The following is a 27,042-nucleotide window of genomic DNA, read 5'->3' on the forward strand; positions in this document are numbered from 1 at the left end:
TAAAATTGCTTGTTTTCACTCTCCACACTTTAAAAACTAAAAATATTCCATTATGTTTTACTTTTGACAACCCTTTTTTCTTTCAATCAAAATTAAAAATGTATTTCCTTTATTTTAACAAAATTTTTGACAGGTTTTAAAATCCTTTATTAGCAGTAGCTGCTCAAGTTTCCAGAAAAAAGATTCAACAATTATATTATGCATGATATAGTGTATATAAAAGAATGGGTAAAAAAATTACCATGTTTTCACTGAACCACAGCAAGGATTTTATAAGTATGCATTCGGAAGACAAACTCACATTACACAAATAACCACAAAAATTTTTAGAAATGCATTTCAAAACATTTGAAAAGTTAAACCATCACCATCATTTCCGTCAGTGATATTCATAGTCAATTGTGCGTATACAATAATAATTAGCAATGTATTACAAAATAAAATTAATGGCAATATCTGACATGAAAAATTGCAGTAGGCTGTAATCATACGTAACAAGAATTGACCGTTAAATTTAATTCTGCAATTTATTTTCATAATTCAGATTCAGAGCATTTTAGGTTGAACTGACTTTAAAATATGTAATTACTAATATATATTAGTTATATTAGTTATAAATATATATATATATATATATATATATATATATATATATATATATATATATATATATATATAAACATTGCAGAAAATGTGGTAAACCCAGTGATATAACTTATTGTAAAATCTCAACATAATTTAAACTTTAAATGGTAGTTCACCCCAAAATGAAAATTCTCTCATCATTTACTCACCCTCATGCCATCCCAGATGTGTATGACTTTCTTTCTTCAGCAGAACAGAAATTAAAAATTTGAAGCTCCAAAAAACACAAAGTCCGCATGAAAGTAATCCGTATGACTCCAGTGGTTAAATCCATGTCTTCAGAAACTATATGATAGGTGTGGGTGAGAAACAGATCAATATTTAAGTCCTTTTTTACTATAAATCTCCACTTTCACGTCCTTATTCTTCTTTAGCCACCTACTGGACAGGGAGGAGAATTTATATTAAAAAAGGGCTTAAATATTGTTCTGTTTCTCACCCACACTTATCATATCACTTCAGAAGACATGGATTTAACCACTGGAGTTATGTGGATTACATTGCTGCGTTTATGTGCTTTTTGGAGTTTCAAAGTTTTGATTACCATTCACTTGCACTCTCTGGAGCCACAGGGCTGAAATATTCTTCTAAAAATCTTAATTTCCGTTCTGCAGAAGAAAGTCATACACATCAGGGATGGCATGAGGGTGAGTAAATCATGAGAACATTTTTATTTTTGGGTGAACTGTTCCTTTAAAAGTCATCCCGCTCATCCTTAGTGTGTAAAATAACATGTCATGCTTAGAGTGCACCAATTCAGGTGTACATTGTCAGTATTTCTTGTAGGTAAAAGATGGAGGCAGTCATTGGATCAGTGTCACAACAGAATGTTTTGCTTCCAGAAGGTTCGGCAAAGGGTGTCATCGAGCTAAAAGACGTGGTCAAACAGATGCATAGACTCCATGATGGTTTCATCCTAAACAAAGAAAGTTGACAAAAAGACCAAGCGCAACACAAATAACATTTTACATAGCCGTAGACACCATGAACAGAAAAGATAGGTACTGTAAAACAGAAGCAATACTCCATAGTTTCAAGAGTAATGCATTATTGTCAGTCTATAATTGATTGTCATCCTTTTACCTTTTGACATGACTCCAGGAATTCCTCCATAGTGACAACGCCGTCATTATTGCGATCCATTTTCTGAAAGAAAAAAAACATTAATGGTTGCTTTGAAAACTATTGTGCCAGAAAAATGGCAAGCTGGGATCAACGATTGTACATAAGTGTGCACCCCAGTCTCATGAACATTACGTGAATGTGGCAACATTTTTGCAGAATGGCTGCAGTTTTCCAGTGAAATGTCCAGCAGGGGGCGCCAAAAGCAAGTGAAATGGTGTCGTTAAAATGTTTTTAAGGTGACTATTAAATGGAGGTTTTAATGGAGTAAAATATACCTCTGTAGCCTAAAACTTTAACCTAAACCTAACCGAAAGTGATCTAGAATCAAATGAGAGGTAGACACAAAACAGACATCCTTACCCTGAACCAACGCCTAAACCTAACCGATAGTGTCCAAAAACAAAAAGAGAAATGAAAAGCATATTATCTAAAGAAACCACATAATTTTGTGTCACTTCTATGACACGTTCGTCTCACGTACCAGCTTGCATGCTTGACTGATCTCGAACCATGGTCATCCGAGTCCAAAGTCAAACACTCTGTGAGGTGAGCTGCCGCAGAAGCTAATCGCATTGGAAAAAGTGTGTAAATGTAGGTGAGTTCGTAATACAAATGTTAAATTGTATCATTTTTCAAATGATTTGTTTTAGTAAGTGTTTCAATATCATAACATAGCAGTGTGTAAGTAACAGAGTGAAAAATAAGTGTTTATAAATTCATAATCAACCGTTGTAGTCGTGATTTGTGTGAAAGTGAGTAAAACGCACAGTTGTTGCAGCGCCTTCATTTCACCAGAAAACTGCGCCAAAACGTAGAACGTGGCACGTTTAAGTCAGTTTAGTTATAACAATTAAACAATTTAGTTATAGTAACGTTCATACTATGAGAGTGAGTTGCAAGTGTCTGTGTGTGTTCACAAAAAGTGGAAAGGGAATTAGAAACAAAGTAAGATAAATTACTTGATCATTACCTGGAAGAAACTCTCTACATGTTCTTTGGGAGCACTGTCCTTCATACATGGATTTGTGCATTTCCCCATCATATCATATATAGACATCATAATATCATTCATTTCCTGAAAGAGACAAAAAGAAGAAATGGACACCCATCGTTATGTGTTCTATGTAACTTTTATAGTCATTAAACCCACTTTTACAGTAATGTACATACAATGGGATTCTATGGGGCAAGGCATTGCAGTGGAATAAACGCTAAAATATATTTTCAAAAGTATAGCTACAAGACTTCAACACTATATGTGTTAATATCAGACAAATGTGATAAAATCACTTACTTTGTCTGTAAAGTTATATCCAGTTTACACTGAAAATGACCATTTAAACCCACCAACTTTCCAGCCTGATCTTATCGCGGCAGTATGGAGGTGAAATGTCCACTAGGTGGCGCTAAAAGCAAGTTACATTTTCTATTAGCTATTTAGTATTTAGTTAATGCTCTATCGAGTTTTAAATCAACAAAACCGACCTCCCTAACCTAAACCTTAAACCTAACTGATAGTGTGATAAAAGCAAATGTGAGATGAAAGACAATTCCTGAAGTAGCCACGTCATTTTGTGGCACTTCTATGACACTTTCAGTTCACATGTCGACTCATGTGGTCTTCAGGACTCGTACCCTGGACCTTAACATCACAAGTGCAACACCCTATCAGTTGAGCTACCTCACAATTTCATCATGATTGAACAAGCTTATAAATGTAGTTGATTATGTAATGCTAATGCTAATGTGGATCGTCTTACAAGTCACACGCTATAGTAAAAGTGTTTAGATGTCATAAGGTAGCATCATATGAGGAACAGGGCAAAAAGTAATTGTTTATTAATTGATAATGTGCCGTTTTACTCCTGATTTGTGTGAAAGTGAATAAAAGTCATTGTTGTTGTAGCGCCTCTAGTGTTCATTTCACCGGTAGACTGCTGCGATATGTACATTGAGCCACGTAAAATATATTTTGTAAAACTTTAGTTATAGTAATGTGATTCTATGAGACTATGTTGCAACTTCCATATGACATGCTACCAGAAGAGTGATGTATCAGCAAAGTTATTTTCATCAGTCCACATCTATAGCACTGTACCTCTTTAGTGATGCAGCCATCCTTATTGAGATCATACAGACTAAACGCCCAGCACAGTCTGTCAGTGACCGTACCACGCAAAATGATTGACATGCCAATCATAAAGTCCTGAAGCCAGTGACAGATAACAGACCAGAAAATTTAAAATAAAGTCATTTAAATATGTAACACATCACAAATAATGACAAAAATCGATGATTATAGTTCATGCCCATGCTGTTCTCAAGTTATGTTTTCCATAATTGGGATTTAAATCAATGAATCATTCCTAATATAGTATAAAATACATGACACTGTAATACGTAATTGACTAATATTAGACCCTAAGTACAGTACAGTGTTTTACATTCATTTTCTATGACAATATGCTTTATTTCCCTCAACTTTTCAAATATAATTGGATAAATAAAGTCTCATATTAATTACTGGAAAAGGTGTGGGTGAAAAACAGATCAATATTTAAGTCCTTTACTGTAATTTCTGCTCCCTGCCCAGTAAATGGTGATATGCACGAAGAACACAAATCGCCCAAAAAAAAAGGAAGAAGTATGTGGAAGTGAAAGTGGAGATTAATAGTGAAAAAAGGACTTAAATATGGATCTGTTTCTCACCCCACATATCATATCGCTTCTGAAGACATGGATTTAACCACTGGAGTCAGATGGACTACTTTTATGTTTCCTTTATGTGATTTTTGGAGCTTCAAAGTTTTGGTCATCATTCACTTGTACTGTATGGACCTACAGAGCTGAAATATTCTTCTAAAATCTTAATTTGTGTTCTGCAGAAGAAAGGAAGTCATACACATCTGGGATGGCATGAGAGCGAGTAAATGATGAGAGAATTTTCATTTTTGGGTGAACTATCCCTTTAAGTATATGAATTAACAGTAAACTCACCTCAAAACTCACTGCTCCATTCTTGTGTCTGTCAAAAGCCTCAAACAGGAAATGAGCATATGTGCTAGAATCTTCAAAAGAGTACACAAATTTAAAGAAAACCTTTAAAATAAACTTGCATTCTGTTAAGCAGACAACACATAGAAATGAGTAGAAACAGTGTGTTGACATCAATGAGATTTGCTATTTATCCATATGGAATAAGCAGGGCTGTTGTTTTAACGCGCTCATTTGGTGTGATGAATTATATGAAAAATAATGCACGAAATTAATCATGCCTCAAACTTGTATTTATTTCTGTTATAACTATTTCCAAAAATGTTCCTACTATCAGAGCGCAAATAAAGTTTGATGTACTGTAGTGATGTTTCTACAAATACTACAGGTGGCAGTAGGGGGCAGTCAGCGCAACTCCAGCTGTACAAAAAAACACGCATCCTCAAACCAACGAGAGCAACAGGCAGCACAACCTTTCACAGAAGGCACGCTCTTGTGTGCAATGACAGCTGGACTGAGCTTTGTAGAATGCAGGGCTCTCAAGACGCATTTTTTTAAAGTTTCAGACTGTAACGTACATGTTCTCTCTAATGGCCAGTAGGGGTGCTAGTCATGTTGGACTTTAATTTTGAAGTCCAACATGACTAGCGCCCCTACTGGCCACTATGGAGCACACATCTGTTACACAAACTATGTTTAATTTGACAGTGTCCTAAAACACTGCATTCATGTTTAGAGATGCTGAAAACTAGTGAGATGCAATGCAACGAAAGTGAGTTGCTATAAAAGCATTCGTCTGATGATAAATAGTGCACATAGAAGTAGGCCAACAATAATGTTATGTTCAATGACTATTTTAAGTATTGTCTAAATGCTTAACTTGCCTGCTCCCACAATAAACGCATATGATGTAATGTATTTGAATTATCTGAATGAACTATATCATATTTATAATTATTATATTCCAAATTGTCTATTCGGGTGCCTTTTCAGTAAATAGTTATATTTACGATTAATCGTGATTAATTTAATTAATTAACTGGTACATCATGTAATTAATTTGATTACGAATTTTAATTGATTGACAGCCCTAACATAACATAAGTACAGCCTATTTCAGAGACAACTTTGAAAACAAAGAAGAAAATGGTTGCGCTTGATCTGAAATGTTTGTACTAATGGAATCAAAGGTGGAACACTTGCATCAAGTAACAGTGTAACACAACATGTACTTACCTCCCTGAGGAAAAAAGTGAGAGAAGATTAACTTAAAGGTCTCTTCATTTACTACTCCTGTGGGACATTCCTACAGTACAACAAAATACTCATGCACAGACACATACATGGACACACCAACACACATACAAAGAAGCAAACAACTTAGTGAGGGTTTACTCATGGTGCAAAGTTACTGCTATTAAAAGGATAGAGCAGTGTAAACCAAACACAAAACTCACAAAGGGTTTATGCTTGGGAGTTGAAACAATACAGTAGCAAAAACAGTATATTTACTTCTAAGGCTTTGTTCATGTTGCACACAAATTTTATTTGATTTTTTTTAATCCAAACTTTAAAACTAGCTGTGTGACGAAATCAAGCGCCACCTCGCGGTGAATGCTCATGTCCTGAAAATCACCCACATTGTCCTTTTCATGTCACATCCATTCTGCTCTTCGGCTAGCGAGATACTACATTAGCAAAGAAGTAAGTATTAATGCTGTTTTGGTCTCAGGACTGTCATGGTTGGGGTTAGAAGTACATATATTTATGTGATTACTTCTCAAATGTTACCTAAAATCCTGAAAATGCCTTTCACGTGACATCCATTCAAAGAAGTAAAAGAAAAAATGCTGTTTTGCTCACAGTACTGTTGCGCTTACGCATGTGTGTGATTGTAGTTCCAACTTTGGCCACTGGGGGCAGGTCGGCCAGTCAGAAAGCATTGACTGATTTAAGCTAACAAAACATTCAACCTCATGTTGCCATATTTTCCTGTGTGATGAAAAGCTAAAATACAACTGCTTTTAGAGCCAGAAAGCTTAAATAACAATATAAGTGGACTTTAGGCAGAGACACATTTCAACAATTGATTATAAATTAGGGCTGTCGATTTAACGCATTCATTTAGCTTGATTAATTATTTAAAAAATTATGTTTTAAAAAATGTACGCAATCAATCATACCCCCTAAATTCTATAGTAAGCATTGATATTTTTTGCAGTCTTCAGTCAGCAGGGGGCAGGGGCCGCATCAATTTGGGGTGTACCTAGAACTTCTAGGGCTGTACAGGCAAAGTGCCTCGTCATACCAGCAGGCAGCTCAACATGAAAACTTTTGCATTCAAATACAGTTGGGCAGAGCACAATAGAATGCAGGGATCTTGAGACATGTTTTTAAAAAGTTTCAATCTACTTTTAACTCGACACGGCGACTTAAAATGCGTGTTTATGGTGTAAGATGCTGAAACACCATGCAACCAAAGTGAGATGCCCTAAGAACATCCGTCTGATGCATGTGTACAGACTACATAGACAAACATTTTTAATCGCAGGGAAAGAGCGCATCATGTGAGAAAGTGACGAATCAAGTGAAAATGTATTACTGTCAAGAGTAGGCCAAAGGGGACCTGGGTAGCTCAGCGAGTAAAGACGCTGACTACCACCCCTGAAGTCGCAAGTTTGAATCCAGGGCGTGCTGAGTGACTCCAGTCAGGTCTCCTAAGCAACCAAATTGGCCCGGTTGCTAGGGAGGGTAGAGTCACATGGGTTAACCTCCTCAAGGTCGCTATAATGTGGTTCGCTCTTGGTGGGGCGCATGGAGAGTTGTGTGTGGATGCCGCGGAGAATAGCGCAAAGCCTCCACACACGCTATGTCTCCGCGGTAACACACTCAACAAGCCACGTGATAAGATGCACACACAGATTGATTGACGGTCTCAGACACGGAGGCAACAGAGATTCATCATCCGCCACCCGGATTGAGGGGAGTCACTACGCCATCACGAGGACCAAATTGGGGAGAAAAAGGGGAGAGAAAAAACAAACAAAAAGTGTAGGCCAAAAATAGGCTTATGGAAATATATGTAAAAGACGTCAAGGATATGGAAATAAAACAAACAATATTTTCTAATATAAATATATAATCTGGATATTTTATGTTATATTTTATCTATAATAATTTAAATTATTATATTTTAAATCATCTTTATTTGGGGGCCTTTCTCAGAAAATATTGATATATGCAATTAATTGTAATTAATTCTATTAATAATCGGCATATCATGTACTTAATTCGATTAAATTTTTTAAATTGATTGCCAGCCATAATATAAATTAGGGCTGTCGATTTAATGTGTTAATTCAGTGTGATTAATTGTATTAAAAATAACACGTAAAAAAATACAAATTATGCAATTAATCACGGACCGTAATAAGGAAGATTCCTGAGAAATTCAAGCTTGAAGTGCCACCTGTTTTCTCCAGGGGGCAGTAAGCGAAATTTCAGCTGTATAGGCAACGCGTATAGATTGTATTTATTTGTGAAATATGATGTAGGCTCATATGAAACACATTTTTTATATTTGTAAAACAGTGCATTTGTTTGTTAAGCCAGTGGTACAGGACAACTACTATTCATTTTCTCTCAAATGGCCCTTTCAAATCGCTTTCTTTTTGTTTGAGAGTCGAGTTGCGAAGCGGATTGTGTTTGTAAAACTTTCTATTTGTTTGTTTACTTTTGGCAGAAATCTGGCTCCATAAATGTACAGCTAATACAGAGAACAAAACAACCCTTCAGCAGACAGCACAACACGAGGATGCGTTCTTGCGTTCAAAACACAGCTTGATGGAGCTCAAATCCGAATGAAAGGGATCTCAAGACGTGTTCTTCTAAGTATTAAACTACGTTTAACTTGATACAGCAACCTAAAAATGGTATGTTTATGACGTGACACAACCAAAGTGAGATGCTCCAAAAGCATCCGTTTGACACAGGTGTACATTCATGGGTCCTTAGACAAGCCCACATAATAAATCTCTGATTGATTGACAAATTCACTTGCAAAATGGATTGCTGTGAACTGTATGCCAGTGATTGGCATATGTTCAAAATATGCAAATAAACAATACATTGGATTCTAAAGCCGCTTTTTATATTGTCTATCAATGCTGCCACAATAATGTAATCCATTTTAATTATCTGAATATTTGTATTATATTTTATATACTGTATATGTATATACGTGTATATATATATATATATATATATATTTGTAAATATTTAAAGATAACTATAATTATTTCATAATTATATATTGAATTATTGTTACTTGAGGGGCTTTCTTAGCAGTTAATCGTGATTAACTGTGATTAATTTGATGAATTAATCGGGACACCATGTAATTAATTTGATTAAAACGTTTAATTGATTGACAGCCCTAATATAAATACTTATTGTTAGGTCAGTTGAACAGCCCACTACTACTGGTAACGATCCTCACAAAATCTGAACCAATAAGATGTTAACAATCAAAGAATAATGAGGCCACATGATGAGCACATTTCTTACATTTTTGAAACTTCTGTATTGGATCTGCAGCTCTTTTCTGCTGAATTTGGTCTGTTCCATTAGTTTTTCCAGACCCTCCGGCCTGTAGCAGACAGTGGCGAGTTCAAAATCGTCCTCTATACTGTCTATACAAGATAACAGAGATAAAGACATTCAAACACAAACTGGCACACAGATCGGAATGGACTAGCAACTGAAGCCATGCACAATGAGGACTGTGCATGGTATACACCAGTACTTATTTTACACTAAATCACATACATTTACACTAAAAGGAGGAAAGCTAAAAACAGGACAGTTGGTCACTTGCTTTGCCTGACAGTTGGTTTGGTGTCCAAATGACAGCAGGGCAGAAGTCTGAGGAAACGCTGTTTGATGTTCTTTTTCCTCTGGCCTGAGGGAGGGTTACCTGCAAATCACAGAGGACGTAAAGCAAATTGATGACTATGCAAAAGTGCTTTGTATATCATTTAAATTGTATTACGAGGAAATAAAACTATTAACACAACAGCAATACGTCAAAGTCAGCTCACACAGTTTGTTGGTCTTATTTTCGTTCAAGAAATGAATCGGATCACTGCATTTCCAGAATTGAATTTGCCCCAATCTATAGTGAAAGAGTGCGATGACACACTCTTTCTTTGACCCTTTTGAGGTTGCTGGACATGGCAAGTTCTATTCAACTAGATTTGCATTTGCTGAAGGAAACAGCAGTGCTTGAAATGCAGCAAAAGTGTTAAAGTTCTAGGGAAGCTTAGATTTTTGGTTTGGATTGTGTAAATGAAACGCTGAATCGGTTCATCTTAAATTTCTTGAAATGTCTAAAGTTTATTAAAAAACAAAAATAGATAGCACACCTGCGTGGCATGACACTCCTGCACGAGATGCTGAAAAATCTGAGATGCATCCAACATTTAAAAACATCTGTCTTAGAGCAAGTTTACATAGAAAAAGATGCAAAATCTCATTTAGCCTTTCATGAATACTTTGTTTTATTTTGCTTTAATACTGTGACGACAAGTTTTCGTTGTACCTTTCAGCGTTGCCCTGGGCAATGTCGATCAGCCACAACAACATCGGCCAACTTGATACGAATGGCAAAGTATGAATGGCTTTCTCACAGTTGTCTGTCCACATCATGCTGGGTGGGGGGAAGTCTTTCAACATCCAAAAAATTACACACTTCACCTTTGAATCAGTTTATTAAGTTGGCACTGAGCTTTTTGTGCATGTCAGTCTTTAAAATACACAGAGCAAAATGGTACTTAAGAGCTGTGAATTGTTTTGTCCACCTGTACCTCCATGATTCATTTATCCTGGGATGGAAAAACAAACAAAACCAATTCTATGCTGAACACAGATGTGCACAGGTGCATGCAGACAGTTCAACTGTTGTGAATACTTTCTGTAACAGCAAATACACTATATGGCCAAAAGTTTGTGGACACACCCTTCTAATTAATGAATTTGGTTACTCCATTAAATCCAGTAAAGAAAAATCTTAATGTTTCTTTATGTAATGGCTTGGGCTTTGTGTGCTTCCAAATGTGTGGCAACTGTTTGGGGATAGCCCTTTTCTGTTCCAGCATGACAATGCCCCTGTGAACAAAGTGAGGTCCATAAGGAATGGTTTACTGTGTCTGGCGTGGAAGACATTGACTGGCTGCACAAAGCCCAGACCTGAACCCCACTGATCACTTTTGGGGTGAACTGGAACAGCAACTGTAAGTCAGGCCCCATCGACCAACATCAGTTCCTGACCTCACTGATAGCCTTGTGTCTGAATGACAGCAAATCCCTGCAGCCATGTTACTACATACAGTATAGTGGAAAGTCTTCCCAAAAGAGAGGAAGCTGTTATTACAGCAAAGGGGGAAATTGATGCCTACGATTTTGAAATCAAATGTTCATCAAGCACATATGGTGTCCACAAACTTTTGGCCATATAGTGTATATGTATCTAGTATACCATATATTTGCACCCATTCAAACAACTAGGGGCCCGCACACAGAGAACAAATGATGCTTTGCCAAATTATGCGTTCAAAGGAAAAATCTTCTACTATTACACAAAGGTTGCCCTTAAAGTCAGCATAAAATCAAAATTGACCCTGTTTACTTTTTTAAAGGGATAGTTCTCTGAAAAATGAAAATTCTCTCATCATTTACTCACCCTCATGCCATCCCAGATGTGTAAGTTCCTTTCTTCTGCAGAACATAAATGAAGATTTTTAGAAGAATATTTCAGCTCTGTAGGTCCATACACTGCAAGTGAATGGTGACCAAAACTTTGAAGCTTCAAAAAGCACATAAAGGCAGCTCAGAAGTAATCATTACAACTCCAGTTGTTTAATCCGTGTCTTCAGAAGAAATTTGATAGTTGTGTGGGCAAGAAACAGATCAATATTTACATCATTTTTTTACTATAAATCTCCACCTTTGACCAGCCCCAACCAGTAGGTGGCAATTTGCATGAAGAAAGTGAATCGCCAAAAAACAAAAGAAGAATGTGGAAGTAAAAGTGAAAGTGGAGATTTATTAAAAAAGGACTTAAATACTGATCTGTTTCTCACCAACACCTATCCGATCGCTTCTGAAGATATGGATTTAACCACTGGAGTCGTATGGATTACTTTTATGCTTCCTTTATGTGCTTTTCGAAGCTTACAAGTTCTGGTCACCACCACCAATGCATTCACTTGCATTGTATGTACCTACAGTGCTGATATATTCTTCTAAAAATCTTCATTTGTGTTCTGCTGAAGACAGAAAGTCTTACACATCTGGGATGGCATGAGGGTGAGTAAATCATGAGTGAATTTTCATTTTTGGGTGAACTATCCCTTTAAAAGACATTCCTGGTTTTATTGTGCAAAATTCATTGGTGCAGCTTACTCCAAATGAAAGAAATCATTGTCTTTGTAATTTTTCATTATAATGTAATCACTTGCGCTGCCTTGGAACGACTTTCCTTTTGGGCTGATACCACCAAGCCCTCCTTTCCAACCACCTGCCAAATAGAGACCACTTTTCAGTATCCAATTGCAAATATCTTGTTTCACTCAGAAATATGCAGCATTGGGTGTAATCTGACTACAAAGCAATTAGTTACTGTACTCTAATTACTTTTGAGTCAAAAAGCAGTTTAACACATTACATATTAAATCCTAGTAATAAGATTACAGTGACTGTCTTTCATTTAAGTTAAATACCTTTATTATTGTAGAATGCAAAACATGAATTATGTTCATATGTACATCCCTTTGAGTTTTTGTGACAGCTGAAGGGCGTACACCCCCTAATAAGTCATTGTAATGGAGCAATGTGTTCAGTGTATGACTTGTGTGTGACAATGAACAAGTAGAAAAAGCAGATATTATTTTAAATTTGTTGAGCAAAAAAATTAAACTATCCTAACTTAAAAGTAATTAGTGATGTTACTTATAACTAAAGCATCTATCGCTATTTGCACTTAGTGCAAAATAGCATCTAAAAAAAGAGATAATGTTACAAAAATTACTCAATATGCAATATTCGTCTAATGCCAAAAAATCTTTCTCCAACCCCATTTGGTGTCCTTGTTTGTTATTGTGAAGTTAAACTATCAAAAGGCCTAAACATACCCTTTGCAAGTATGAGATCGCAGACGTTTCTAGCTAAATAAGCTCAATTTTCTGCATTCCAAAATGTGTGTCAGATTGCAATTCATAATAACATATGTAACAAATATGCATTGCATTCTCAGCGTTGCCACAAGGGGTGCTAAAGCAGAGATTAGTTTAACTGTCCACTTCAGTGGTGAGTTTTTTCTTTTAAGTCAACTACTGTCATGGCGAAGCGACAGTCAGAATATTGCTGAGTGAGTAAAGTCAACATATTTATAGCAACATACTTCACTAACACATTCAGTTTAATGGTCCAGACTTTTAAAGATAACTCTATCGCCCCCTTGAGTACTGAGGTTGATGTTTAACCAGACAGCGAGTTGGCAATCCGTTGGCTAAGCGCTTGCGTCTGTTTACGTGCATTTGTTTGAAGTATGTTTTCTGGAGTTAAAGCTGCTTATTAAATATTTTATGCCCCACATAATGCACTTATGTGTGAAAATAACAATATGTGACATAAAGGTGGTACGCATGGACAAATTTACACACACACGCACGAAAAGCATGACCTACGTCAGCAGTTTAAATATGAATGTTGACCAAATGTACCTGTACACACACGGAACATTGACTAATTTGTGGTGCTTGCTAGAGCCTATTATTTATTTATTATCACTCGGGTGGTAACCTCAAGGGGACCTTTTTTGTACCTCTAGTTAAACTTTATACTCATTTTGGGTACATAAATATACCCCAAGGACCTGTTGTGTACATTTAAAGGTACATTTATATGTTATGTTTAATGTGAAAAAAAAAATAATTACTTTTTTTGTCTCTTTAACCCTTGTGTCAATTTAAAAATGTTACTCAGAGGTCCAAAAAACTGCCATATTAATATTATTTTCCACTTTCGATAAGTTATATTTTTAACCAACATCAGTCCTGATCATAACTACCAAATATTAATTAATTTTCAGGATTTTAACCCTTTAAATGCCAGTTTGTTTATATAATGCCACTGTTGCTTTTATATGAAAAAAAAAAAAAAAAAAAATTATAATATATTCCATATACTAAATGCTAAGGAGATTATCACAGTCTGGGATATGTCAATGATTAGCAACAACATTGATTTTGATGCATTTTTTTTTTTTTGCAGTGTCAGATCTAAAAAAAATAAATAAAAAAAATAAAAAATAACTGTACGTTAGAAGACAAAAATGTCCGCGTCAAAAACTGCCATAAAAATATTTTAATATTATTTTCCACTTTCACTGACTTAGATTTTTTAACCAACATCATTCCTGATCATAACTACCAAATATTCATTCAGTTTCAGGATTTAACCCTTTAAATGGCAGTTTGTTTACATAACGCCACTGTTGTTTTTTTACACACACACAAATTTCTCAATACACACATACAAAACACTCTCTGTCATCCATACCAACACACCCACACAATTTTAGCTGCATCATTTATTTAATTGTCCTGCAGTGCTCTATAATACAGCAGACAGAAAATAGGAAAAAAGCATGTATTTGCTCCATAGGCTAAACATGAGAAAAATGGCTATTATAGATGTATTATAGGAACCAAGTTTGAAATATCAAAATTCCCCCAGAAAATACACACCTTTGGCAAAATGTATGCCGTTGGCATTAACACAGCCAAAATGATCGAAAAAACAAAAATGAAAAAGACAAAAATGTCCTGAAGGTCACAAAAGGGTTAAAGGTACCTTTAAAGGGTACCTTTTGTTTTGACCACTTAAAATTAATTCACTGCTATTTTCCAACACTTTAGGGCCCACATTATACATTTCCATGTTTTTTGTTTTTTTTCTTCTAAAATATTGTTTTTATTTTACATTTTACAGCTTGATAGAAATCATGAAAATAACAGTGAAAAGAATATTTGGTAACTGGGAAATGATATTGCTAAATGTGTAAATTCTGAATGCTTTTTTTCCCCCAAGGTGGATATACTGTCATTATCAAAAAAGAACCAGGGTATGTTATCTTTCCAGATATACTAGTATACCTTTGAATCACCTTGGTGTACCTTGTAAATACCATAGCATACGGATATGATACAGTACTCATTCAGTACATTGTATATATCAAAGTACCTGTTTTACTATATGATACTGTGCCATGATACTCCCACAGCACTTTTTGAAAGGGATGAATTAACAACATCGCACATATGGAGAGTCAGAAGAAAATAAAACTATAGTATTTCAAATGTATTCTAGAAACATTACCTAAGGCAATGGTACAGCTGGCAACACTGACAAAGAGGATATTTCTATACAAAACGAAACTTCATAAATTATCTATGTAATATTATAAAGGCCTTTGTTACGAATAGATGGGAGATATACGACTACGCAGCTAACCAGCCCTTCTTGGACTTGGTCATGGCAAAATAAAAATTATTTAGGCATATTGTTTGATTTAAAAGAGAGAGATAATTTAGTAGGGAGTATTTCATAAAATAGCCTATGTCATGTCATTTCGCAGCATAATGGAGTTTTTTTTATTATTATTAATATTATTTAATTAAAGCAGGGGCGTAGATTCCAGGGGGGATGGGGGAGGTAACGCCCCAATATTTATACCATGATCAATGCACTGTAAAAATGTCTGTAATTTTAACGGTAAAAGACTGTAAAAATGCTACAGAAAAAAAACGTTAATTGATTAACGGATATTAACTGTAAAATATACAGTACATTTTTTAAATATATTTTAAAAGACAATACAGTAGTTTTTACATTCAAATTTTGTAAATTTACATTTTTTTAAAATTATGATTTTCCTGTATAATTAATGGTAAAAATGTACATTGTTTAACAAGAGAGTACATGTACTTTTTACAGTAAATTATTGTTAAAATTACAGTAATAATAATAATAATAATAATAATCTAGCGTTCCCAGAATTCCCTGCGTGACCCATCATATTTCGTCATATTTTCTGGAAATAGTTCTGTTTCTTCTTATTTTTAATATCAGTTATGTACTCTGGGGTGTTCTGTGTTATATCTGATGTAGTTTAGTTAATGTTTACTGCATTATTTAAATGTCATGTGTGAGTGACTCTGAGCACTGTCTCTATATGTTTATTGATCATTGCTCCTGGAAGAGACACTATTGGTGAACTTCCTGTCATCATGTGCTCTTCTGTAATTTTGACGGTGATTAACAATATATTATAAAGTAAAAAGCAGATTTTTACAGTTTCAGAAGGTTAATATCAAGTTTATGACTTTTTTACTGTAAATTTAACAGATTTTGTTATTCTTATTTTTACAGTGACATCGTGGTCATGTAAATTACAACAGTTTTAAACTGTAACATTTACATGTTGTTCTGTAAAGGTTTTTTTTTTTTTTTTTTTTTTTTTTTTTTTTGGCAAAAACAACAGGATTTTTTTTTTACAGTGTGGAAACCCCCCAAATCTACGCCAAATCTACGCCCTTGAATTAAGGCACAATCATATCTTTTATCAAATAGCACAATGATGAATGATGACAGACATTATTTCTGTTATACATTTCCTGTACAGCTGCTTTGAAACGACGTCTGTTGTGAAAAGCGCTATACAAATATATATGGCTTGACTTAACGAATAAAGCGGAACAAAACGCGCGTGTTTTCAGACGTGTTTTAACCGTTAAAGTGACCGCGTCTAAAAACCGCGGCGCAATGGTCAAAGACGTCCATCTAGCGTACATGTTTACATAGAAAAACAAATACAACATTAAAACAGCGCGGATGGACGCAAAAACGCGTTTGGTGTGAAGGGTCCTTTAAAAAGAAGTTCAACTTTTTAACGCGTGTCTATTTGTTGCGGCGTCCAGCTTTGATCACAGCATGATTTGGGAAGTGAGAGTTGCCACTTGTAAATATGCACACTGAATGACCGATTTATGATTTGAAAGGAATTTGATTTGATTTGATTACTAAAAAAATCGCCGGACTTAAACTTTTTTCGAGATGGAAATCAATAATACCAACAAGTCAGCGTTTAGAACAGCCTACATGTGCATGTGAAACCGTGAAGTCAGCTAAGTGAATTCAAAAACTTCCTACAGATATCCCTTTATAGGCTAGTCTACACATCCATATGTGTATAAAGCCTATTGTGCAAATCACCCCAGGTATCCTTATATCGTTCGGACATAAAAACTTACCTGTCAGCAGGTCACTGGATCCATCCAATTCAACAGAAGTATTCAAACTCTCATCTCTAGATTTCACCTTCATTTTTGCTCTCAGTACGGAGTCGATTAAAAGATCTTCAACCCCGATATAAAATGAAAAATGAAAATGTCACTATGTCAAACATAAGCTTTAAAAATTCGAATACAGGCGATGTCCTATATTTCCAAGAGAAGTTCTCATCTGTCTTCAGCTGCTGCACGCATTTGTTCAAGTGTTCAGTTCATTCATGCAGAACATGTGCGTCTTATTAAGACATCTCTGCAGACAAGTCTCTGCATCCCATCTGCTCTGAATCTGAACCTCCTCAGCGAATCAAGACTCTGCGCGAGCAGACAGCATATAAGGGCATCACCACTGGCACGTTATATCAGTAGCATTATTGCCGCTTTCCAAATCGAGCTTTTATGCCCATATCAGCAGCATTCAGCCACATTTAAATCAATAGCATTTTTTACATTTGATTTGAAAAGCCAAAGAATTGATTAGGAATGTGCAAAAAAATAAAAAAAAAGATATACAAAAGCATTCTTTTCCAATCAAAAGCTTTTATTACTGCACATTCCAAATAGTAATTTTTTTGGCCTTGTCAAATCAAAAGCGTTTTTACACATTCCAAATGCCGGTTTTTATTTTTTATATATACTAAAAGCTGCTGTTAAGACCTAGGTGTCTATTGTTGATCAGTTAGACAGGTATAGGGGGCCCCCTTGTGGCCCGAGAGAGAAGGGAGTATGTAATGATTCGGTGGGGGGGGGGGGTTGATTGCAGGGACCTCCAAGTACGATTTCACTAAGGGCCCCCATATGCTCAGAAATGGCCCTGGGGCATAGGCACCTTCCAAATCAAGAGCTTTCTTTGCACGTACGTATATAAGCAGCATTTTGCACACTCAAAATCAAACACATACAGTATTTCCGCAATCTAAGCAACGTTTTTGGCAATTTCCAAATCAAAAGCATCTTGTGCGCATTTCATTTTTATTTATTTTTTTATTTATTTTTTATTTATTTTTTTGCATCTCGTGCAGGAGCGCTATGTTTTTTAAATGCAACATCGAAAAAACTTCAGCTGTTAAAAGCACGTCTCGAGACTCCTGTGTCTGTTCTGTTCGCTGTACTGTGTCTAGCTTTATTAGCTTAACACATTTATTCTATACGACAATGCATGTATCAAAAAATGCTGGATAAGTTACTCAAAAGCTATCCACTACAAATTACTTATTACTTCTATTAAATTGTAATCAGATTAATGACTTTTTGTTTTTGAGTCCTACGAATTTAAAATGTCTATACAGTATTATCTCCTTGTTCGTTGTCACATGCAAGCCATACACTCAGTGACTCATTAGGGGCTGCACGTCCTTCAACTGTCACAGAAACACAAACAGGTGTGTACAGTATATTAACATAATTCATGTTTTAAATGTACTCTACATAAATATTAATTAAGAAATATGTGTAACACAAGTAATGTGCTTAAAAGTAATGAACTTCACTGAAAGTCGGTAACTGTAATCTGATTACAAGGATTTAAAATGGAATGTATCACAATACTTTTTTGTACTCAAAAGTAATCTGAATAATTTGTAATCAGATTACACCCAACACTGGTTCCAAATAATCTTTTTGGCACTTTCCAAATTAAACCTATTTTGGCGTGTTACAAATAAACAGCATTATGGTGCATTCTAAATCGATTTTTTATTTTATTGTATTTTTTCAAAGAATTGTTTTGCCACATTCCAACTCCAAACATTTGTGTGATTTTTAAATCAACAGCATTTTTTTGGAGTCATCAGCGCATTAACATTTATGATGCCAAAAGCTTCACCTGCATTTGATGCCCAAACATGCAAATTAGGTAAGCAGCTCACTAGGTCAGCTAGGTTTCGAGACAGTCTATAAAATCAAACAAAAAAATGCCCAACATAAGATTGAATTCACAGAACATTCACTGATGGTGTCATATATGGGGACATACACAAATCACCTTTTCGTCTTCACTAAATAATGTTTTCCTCTTCACAATCTGAGTCTACAAAATGTCCAAATAACATGAATAACTCATGCTTTTCCTGTGGTTCAAAATTTCATATCTATTTAACATTTCATAGATCCACTTTACCATGTGCAAGGATGAAAGACTTATATTTAGTTTGTCTTGAACTATTTTTAAACCATGCTTCTCCAAAAAAAGAAATATTTTCTCACGGAAGCTGTATTAATGAGATAATACTGTTAGGATGATAGTGAATCTGTATGAAAATCATCTTTATAGATTATATTGTGTTTATATTTAGTCTTAAGACAAGAGAAAACAAGGTACCAAACAAAAGGACATGGACTGACAGCACCAAATCCAAAAACTTTCCAGATCTTCAGCAACTAATAATGAAATACTGAGGCAATTCACCTTTTATAATGCACACACAGAATATCATGTTTTTGATTATAGGAGGTCTTGGAAGTTGCAAAGTTGATAAACATACAGTTGTGCTCAAAAGTTTGCATACCCTTGGAGAATTGGTAATATATGTACCATTTTTAAAGAAAACATGAGTGAGCAGGCAAAACACATTTCTTTTATTTCTTATGGGATTCATATTCAACTGTAGGTTATAACAGAATGGCACAATCATAAAACAAAACATGGCAACAAAGAAAAAAATGAAATGACCCCTGTTCAAAAGTCTGCATACCCTTAGTTCTTAATACTGTGTATTGCCCCCTTTAGCATCAATGACAGCATGCAGTCTTTTGTAATAGTTGTCTATGAGTCCTCAAATTCTTGCAGGTGGTACAGCTGCCCATTCATCTTGGCAAAATGCCTCCAGGTCATGCAGAGTCTTTGGTCGCCTTGCATGAACCGCACGTTTGAGATCTCCCCAGAATGGCCTGATGATATTAAGGTCAGGAGACTGTGATGGCCACTCCAAAACCTTCACCTTTTTCTGCTGTAACCACTGAAGGGTCAACTTGGCCTTGTGCTTAGGGTCATTGTTGTGCTGGAAAGTCCAAGAGCGTCCCATGTGCAGCTTTCATGAACAAGAATGCAAATTGTCTGCCAGTATTTTCTGATAACATGCTGCGTTCATCTTGCCATCAGTTTTCACAAGATTCCCCGTGCCTTTAGAGCTCACACCCCCCCAAAACATCAGTGAGCCACCACCATGCTTCACAGTGGGGATGGTATTCTTTTCACTATAGGCCTTGTTGACCCCTCTCCAAACATAGCGCTTATGGTTGTGACCATAAAGCTCTATTTTGGCCTCGTCATTCCAAATTACAGTGTGCCAGAAGCTGAGGCGTTGTCGGGCATATTGTAACCGGGGTTTTTTGTGGCATTGGTGCAGTAAATGCTTCTTTCTGGCAACTCGACCATGCAGCTCATTTTTGTTCAAGTATCGTCATATTGTGCTCCTTGAAACAACCACACTGTCTTTTTCCAGAGCAGCCTGTATTTCTCCTGAGGTTACCTCTGGGTTTTTCTTTGTATCCCGAACAATTCTTCTGGCAGTTGTTGCTGAAATCTTTCTTGGTCTACCTGACCTTGGCTTGGTATCAAGAAATCCCTGAATTTTCCACTTCTTAATAAGTGATTGAACAGTACTGACTGGCATTTTCAAGGCTTTGGATATCTTTTTATATCCTTTTCCATCTTTATAAAGTTCCATTACCTTGTTACGCAGGTCTTTTGACAGTTCTTTTCTGCTCCCCACGGCTCAGTATCTAGCCTGCTCAGTGCATCCACATGAGAGCTAACAAACTCATTGACTATTTATACACAGACACTAATTGCAATTTAAAAAGCCACAGGTGTGGGAAATTAACTTTTATTTGCCATTTAAACCTGTGTGTCACCTTGTGTGTCTGTAAAAAGGCCAAACATTCAAGGGTATGTAAACTTTTAATTAGGGCCATTTGGGTGATTTCTGTTATCATTATGATTTAAAAAGGAGTCAAACAACTATGTGATAATAAATGGCTTCATATGATCACTATCCTTAAATAAAAGTCATGCATGATCAGTCATATTTTCAAAATCAATGCCAAAATTTCACAATTTAAGCCAGTGTATGCAAACTTTTGAGCACAACTCTATATAGACTTTTGGCAAGAGGCAGCAATGAAGACAGACACAGACAATGAAAAAAGGATTTAGTGAAATCTGTATAAGATTGTAGAGCTATTGGAAAATGAGTGGAAGTGTGGTTGGGCAAGATATACTGTAGAATGGGCTCTGACAAATCCTATAAGCCTAAAGAAATAAAACATTAAAATCAATTCAGCATTATTTATAAAGCACTTTTAACAATAGGGATTGTCGCTAAGTTGCTTTTCAGGAAGTCAGCCCAAACACAAGGATAAACTCTCAGAGGAATCCAGCCTGGGACCCAGCTAGGCTCTGCATGCTTCCTATGACTTGGGTACCTCCATCAATGCAAGTCTTTGAAATGTTTTCTGTCCGACAGGTGAGAGTTGTACATCAGACTGCTTCGGAAAGTAGCAAACTTCTCAACAAGAGCTATCATTCATGTCCATGATGTTTAAAACTTAGGGTTAAGGTTTTGTTAAATCCCAAACCCTAAGTATAAGCAACAGTAATCACGTGATTGCCTTAGCAAATACCACTAATTAAAACACTGGAATCCAGAGAAACTGACCATCATTGTGCGTGTTGTACAAAATAAGATTTAATTAGGAAACAAACACCCATAAATAAGAATACTAAGGCGAAGGAAACCAAATACTCATCTAGAACCAAAACCAGCGAGAGTTTACAAAGAACGTCTTTGAGATGTATTTGTTTATTCAGTTATTCTCCATGTGCTGGTTTCAAGTGTGACTATAGAACTGGTTTGGGTTCTATAATGCTCTAATTTCAAACCCAAACAAAAATTAAAACCAACACAGAGAGTGGGATTTCTAACAAACTAGGTTTCAGTGAGGCTTCATTTCATGTAATATTAATACATTTGTTTTTTCTTTACCAATTGTTGCACTCAACATACTCATGCGCACTTTCGGCAATACTGGGAAATACTGTGAGCGAAAGAAAAGTCAATAGACTGTCAGATAAAAAAATTAGTGCATTAATTTGCAAGGGTTAATCTGTTCAAAAATGTCCAAGTCATATTTCACTCCAAAATCAAAAGGAAGAAATAAGAAATTATTTTTTGCACTATGATATTTTTGCATCGTGACATTATTTTCCCCTAAATTCTCCTCAACATTAGGCAAAATATTATAAGATTCACCCTTTTCAATGTCAACAAAATTCCATCAAATTGAATCGAGTAATCTTTAATCAAATACAACGAAAAAACCCTAAATATTTTAAGTTTTATTAATTTAATTTTGTTAAACATTATACAATTCAATTTGATGGACTTTTGCTATAAAATTGATACAAGTAAATCTTGAAAATAGGCTAATATATATATATATATATATTTTTGTTTTTTTTGTTGTTGTTGTTGTTGTTGTTGTGTAGGTAACCCTTTATAATAAGGTTCTAAATGTTAATAGTAGTTAAAACTTTAGATGTCATGAAATAATGATAAAAAATATTTTTTCACAGCATTTATTATTCTTGATTTTTAATTAATTGAATTTTATTGTTCACTGATCATGCATATTGATTAACTAATGTTAACGTATACAATGTTTAATGTAAAATATATGAATAAATGTAGTAATTAACATTAACCAAAATAAAAATAAAAATGCTGTAAAAATATTGTTTGTTTGTTCATTATATCTAACGTGTTAACTAATGTTACAACCTAATGTATACAACCTTATTGTAAAGTGTTACCAAAATATTATTTAAATTGCAAAGTACATTCATAAAGTACAATTTTATGTAAAAATCATGGTAGTATTTGTTGCACTGAATTTCATTTATGTTGATTTAAATAATAATAATAAAATAATCTGGACAGTATGATTGTCATTACTGTATTACAGTAATGAGAATGAGATTTTTTGCATTACCGCAATAAGAATTTTATGGGAAATTTTGCATTATTCTTAAGAAAATAATGTAAAAATGCAATACATCTTAATGGCCCTAAAATAGGCTTCATTTACTTTATGAAAAACATAACTTCTTATTTCATTCTTTTGATTTGGGGTTAAATGGGGTATACAGTTCTTTGTGAAATTCGCCCGCAATGTGTTAATTTGTTTGCATTCACTCTACTGGAAACAAAAAATTCTCAGAGGTATATAGAAAATAAATCAAAATAAGTCTGGTTTTCATGTGCGAGCACAATGGGTTTCATCAGATTGGTACTAAGGCGATGAGAACATACAGTATAATCAACAGAGAAAGCACCAGGCCGTCAAGAAAAAGAAAATGTTAGGAAAAGAAAAAAACGGTTAGTTGAAAACAAAACTCACATTGTGCAAAGTTTGGCTGATTGCTTTGTTGAGCAAATACAAGTCTGTTCTGAAATCACACACACTCCATCTATAATACAGCCTAGTGATCAAATCCAGTATAGTCCACTGTCAGTTCTGATGTAACACTGAGAAGTATCAGATGTGTGGGGTGTTTTTGTAGATGTGTCAGTATGGAAGAGTCCTAAACACAGGTGATGGTTCTGGTTCTTTCAGGAAATAGAGGAGAATTCCTTCAGCAGGACGTCCTGACTCATGGTGTTTAGAGACACGTTTTTTCTCACGTTCAGACTGATGGAGCGTACCTGTAAAATGTTAAGGAAAAAAAGTTCATCTAAACATCTGGTATTGCTGCATATAAAAAACAAGTTAGTTTCCCCACTATTGCCATCATGAACAGAGTAGCGTGTGAAGCAGGTGTGTGTGCAGCCGTAAACTCACTTCACATTAAAATTTAACACAGCGATGAGTTTTATAAGGCAGCGCCTTCAGCTGAAAAAACGTAGCTCACAGTTAAGCAAGTATGAAGGGAAGATGGAAGGAAGCTATGCCCTAAGGTTGCAGAATTACTTGAATGAATCATTTAATTTTTTAATGCCCTTACTAGTTCCTTGAAGAAGGCGGCCTCTTTGGGCTGCTCAGCGTAACGCTCAAATTGATCCAGACCATCCTGCAACTTCAAAGTTAGTGTGTCGTAGTTTGACCGTACCACTTCCAGTACCTACGAGGAATGATAAAAACAACAAAACATTCAATTAACCCATTAAACTATGCTGACCCAAGAGTGTTTTTTAAAATTATGCTTCAAATGCAAAAGAATCGTGAAGTGAAAAATTATCTCTGCAAGACAACAAAGAAACATGTCACATTTCTGCTCTGATCACTGCTTCTGTAGGTCTCCAGCAGCCACAAACTCAATATCAACTCATACCTGAGGCATTTCTCTTGAAAATTAGACATTCTCTACTTGTCTGTGAGCTTGCATGAGTTAATAATCCAAATGTTATGTCTCAGATGTCCAAAACAAAATATGCAGTGCAACAGAAAAAGCATGCACAAATGTTTGGCAAACATGTTCTGGACTACCGATGAAATTTTATACCAACGACACCTAGATTAAGCTTCTAGTCCACTCAGAGGCCGAGATATCTGATGAAACAGTGGCTAAGGTGAGTGGGATCACAACATGGCCTGAATTTCTAAAGACGAGCACATAGCGAGTGCTCAGCTATATACAGTATATAGGCAGTCAGCAGAAAAAGCATGATAAACTAATTATTGGGGGAAAAAAAATGTGACCACCGATGATGAAATATTACACATAATCACAAATGCATTTCAGATCTGTGTATTGTGATGGAAAGTAGGGGAAATATTATATATTAAATATTATAGTATTTTTACTAGTACTTTACTAGTACTAGTACCATCTAATGGAATGAACTAACACTTTGCATGGACAGAGCAAACAGAGCCTGAATTACAGGCTTTCAAAGGCAGCATTAAAAAAAAAATTATGTTGATAAGATTGTAAACATATTAGAGGTCAACCGATATATATCGGTTTTGCCGATTAATCGGCACCGATAACAGATTTCTGGAACTATCAGTTATCGGCAAAATTCCACACCGATAGTTTTTCCCCTTTGCGTCCGGTGCTGGAGCGGCTGGGAAGGGTCCGCTGTCATTATACAGTGTGAGAGCGGCCTCTAGAGGAGAAATAAAAACTATCAACTCACTGATGCCTTATGGTGTTTTGTTTTGACATATGAGACTACACTCTGCATGGAGCGGAACACTTCAGATGCAGATTAAAAACATCAACAACGAAAAGGAATACATACCTTAAATACACGTTGTCATATCATTATAAAGTAATGAATTTGTTGACTAGATGCTGCATTAGTAGAGAACAGCAGTATGTTTACCGACAAGGCTGAGAGGATGCTAACATTAAAGCTAACCTCAAGCAGTTAGAACAATGTGACAAAAATACACACAAGTCCTACCCAAATGTTTAAATGTCATGATTGTTACCATCTATTACCATCTACTGTTGAAGTCAGAAGTTTACATACACCTTTGCCAAATATATTTAAACTCAGTTTTTCACAAGTCCTGATATTTAATTACAGAAAACATTCCCTGTCTTAGGTCAGTTTGGATCACTACTTTATTTTAAGAATGTGAAATGTCAGAATAATAGCAGAGAGAATGATTCATTTCAGTTTTATTTCTTTCATCACATTCCCAGTGGGTCAGAAGTTTACATACACTTTGTTAGTATTTGGTAGCATTGCATTTAAATTGTTTAACTTGGAACAAACATTTTTGGTAGCCTTCCACAAGCTTCTCATGGTAAGTTGCTGGAATTTGGCCTATTCCTCCAGACAGAACTGGTGTAACCGAGTCAGGTTTGTAGGCCTCCTTGCTCGCACAAGTTTTTCAGTTCTGCCCACAAAAGATTGAGGTCAGGGCTTTGTGATGGCCACTCCGATACCTTGACTTTGTTGTACTTAAGTCATTTTGCCACAACTTTGGAGGTTTGCTTGGGGTCATTGTCCATTTGGAAGACCCATTGGTGATGAGCTTTAAGTTTCATGGCTGATGTCTTGAGAAGTTGCTTCAATATATCCACATAATTTTCCTCCTCATGATGCCATCAATTTTGTGAAGTGCTCTCCAGTCCTTCCTGTAGCAAAGCACCCCCACATCATGATGCTGCCACCCCCATGCTTCACGGTTGGGATGGTGTTCTTCGGCTTGCAAGCTTCACCCTTTTTCCTCCAAACATAAAGATGGTCATTATGCCCAAAAATGTTACGTTTTTGTTTCATCAGACCAGAGGACATTTCTCCAAAAAGAAAGATCTTTGTCCCCATGTGCACTTGCAAACTGTAGTCTTGCTTTTTTATGGCAGTTTTGGAGCAATGGATTCTTTCTTGCTAAGCAGCCTTTCAGATTATGTCGATACAGGACTCATTTTTATTGTGGATATAGATACTTGTCTACCTATTTCCTCCAGCATCTTCACAAGGTCCTTTGCTGTTGTTCTGGGATTGATTTGCACGTTCGCATCAAACTACGTTCATCTCTAGGAGACAGAATGCGTCTCCTTCCTGAGCGGTATTTTGGCTGTGTGGTCCCATGTTGTTTATACTTCCGTACTATTGTTTGTACAGATGAACGTGGTACCTTCAGGCATTTGGAAATTGCTTCCAAGGATGAACCAGACTTGTGGAGGTCCACAATTGTTTTTCTGAGGTCTTAGCTGATTTCTTTTGATTTTCCCATGATGTCAAGCAAAGAGGCACTGAGTTTGAAGGTAGGCCTTAAAATACATCCACAGTTACACTTCCTATCAGAAGCTAATAGTCCAAAGGCTTGACATCATTTTCTGGAATTTTCCAAATTGCTTAAAGGCACAGTTAACTTAGTGAATGTAAACTTCTGACACACTGGAATTGTGATG

At 35.6% G+C, this 27,042-nt stretch overlaps 2 protein-coding genes across 2 annotated transcripts in view; both read right to left on the reverse strand.

Annotated features, from left to right (window-relative positions):
- Positions 1 to 1,143: 1,143 nt before the first annotated feature.
- Positions 1,144 to 17,436, reverse strand: LOC127438727 (Kv channel-interacting protein 2-like). Its single transcript, XM_051694547.1, has 9 exons — positions 17,136 to 17,436; positions 9,641 to 9,739; positions 9,331 to 9,455; positions 6,001 to 6,070; positions 4,768 to 4,838; positions 3,869 to 3,976; positions 2,741 to 2,845; positions 1,729 to 1,791; positions 1,144 to 1,561 (listed from the first exon to the last, which is right to left on the reverse strand). The coding sequence occupies exons 1-9, from the start codon at positions 17,206 to 17,208 to the stop codon at positions 1,514 to 1,516; spliced, it is 762 nt and encodes a 253-aa protein (XP_051550507.1). The 5' UTR covers positions 17,209 to 17,436; the 3' UTR covers positions 1,144 to 1,513.
- A 3,557-nt stretch (positions 17,437 to 20,993) lies between these two features.
- Positions 20,994 to 27,042, reverse strand: part of LOC127438693 (armadillo-like helical domain-containing protein 3) — a 31,549-nt gene continuing 25,500 nt past the window's right edge. The window contains exons 25-26 of the mRNA XM_051694469.1: positions 24,175 to 24,291; positions 20,994 to 23,875 (exon numbers count right to left, since the gene is read on the reverse strand). Coding sequence (XP_051550429.1) covers positions 23,783 to 23,875; positions 24,175 to 24,291 — 210 coding nt within the window. The 3' untranslated portion in view covers positions 20,994 to 23,782. The remainder of the gene's footprint in view (positions 23,876 to 24,174; positions 24,292 to 27,042) is intronic.

The sequence above is a fragment of the Myxocyprinus asiaticus genome, chromosome 50 (genome assembly GCF_019703515.2).
Source record: "Myxocyprinus asiaticus isolate MX2 ecotype Aquarium Trade chromosome 50, UBuf_Myxa_2, whole genome shotgun sequence".
In the NCBI taxonomy this organism is placed as follows: domain Eukaryota; kingdom Metazoa; phylum Chordata; class Actinopteri; order Cypriniformes; family Catostomidae; genus Myxocyprinus; species Myxocyprinus asiaticus.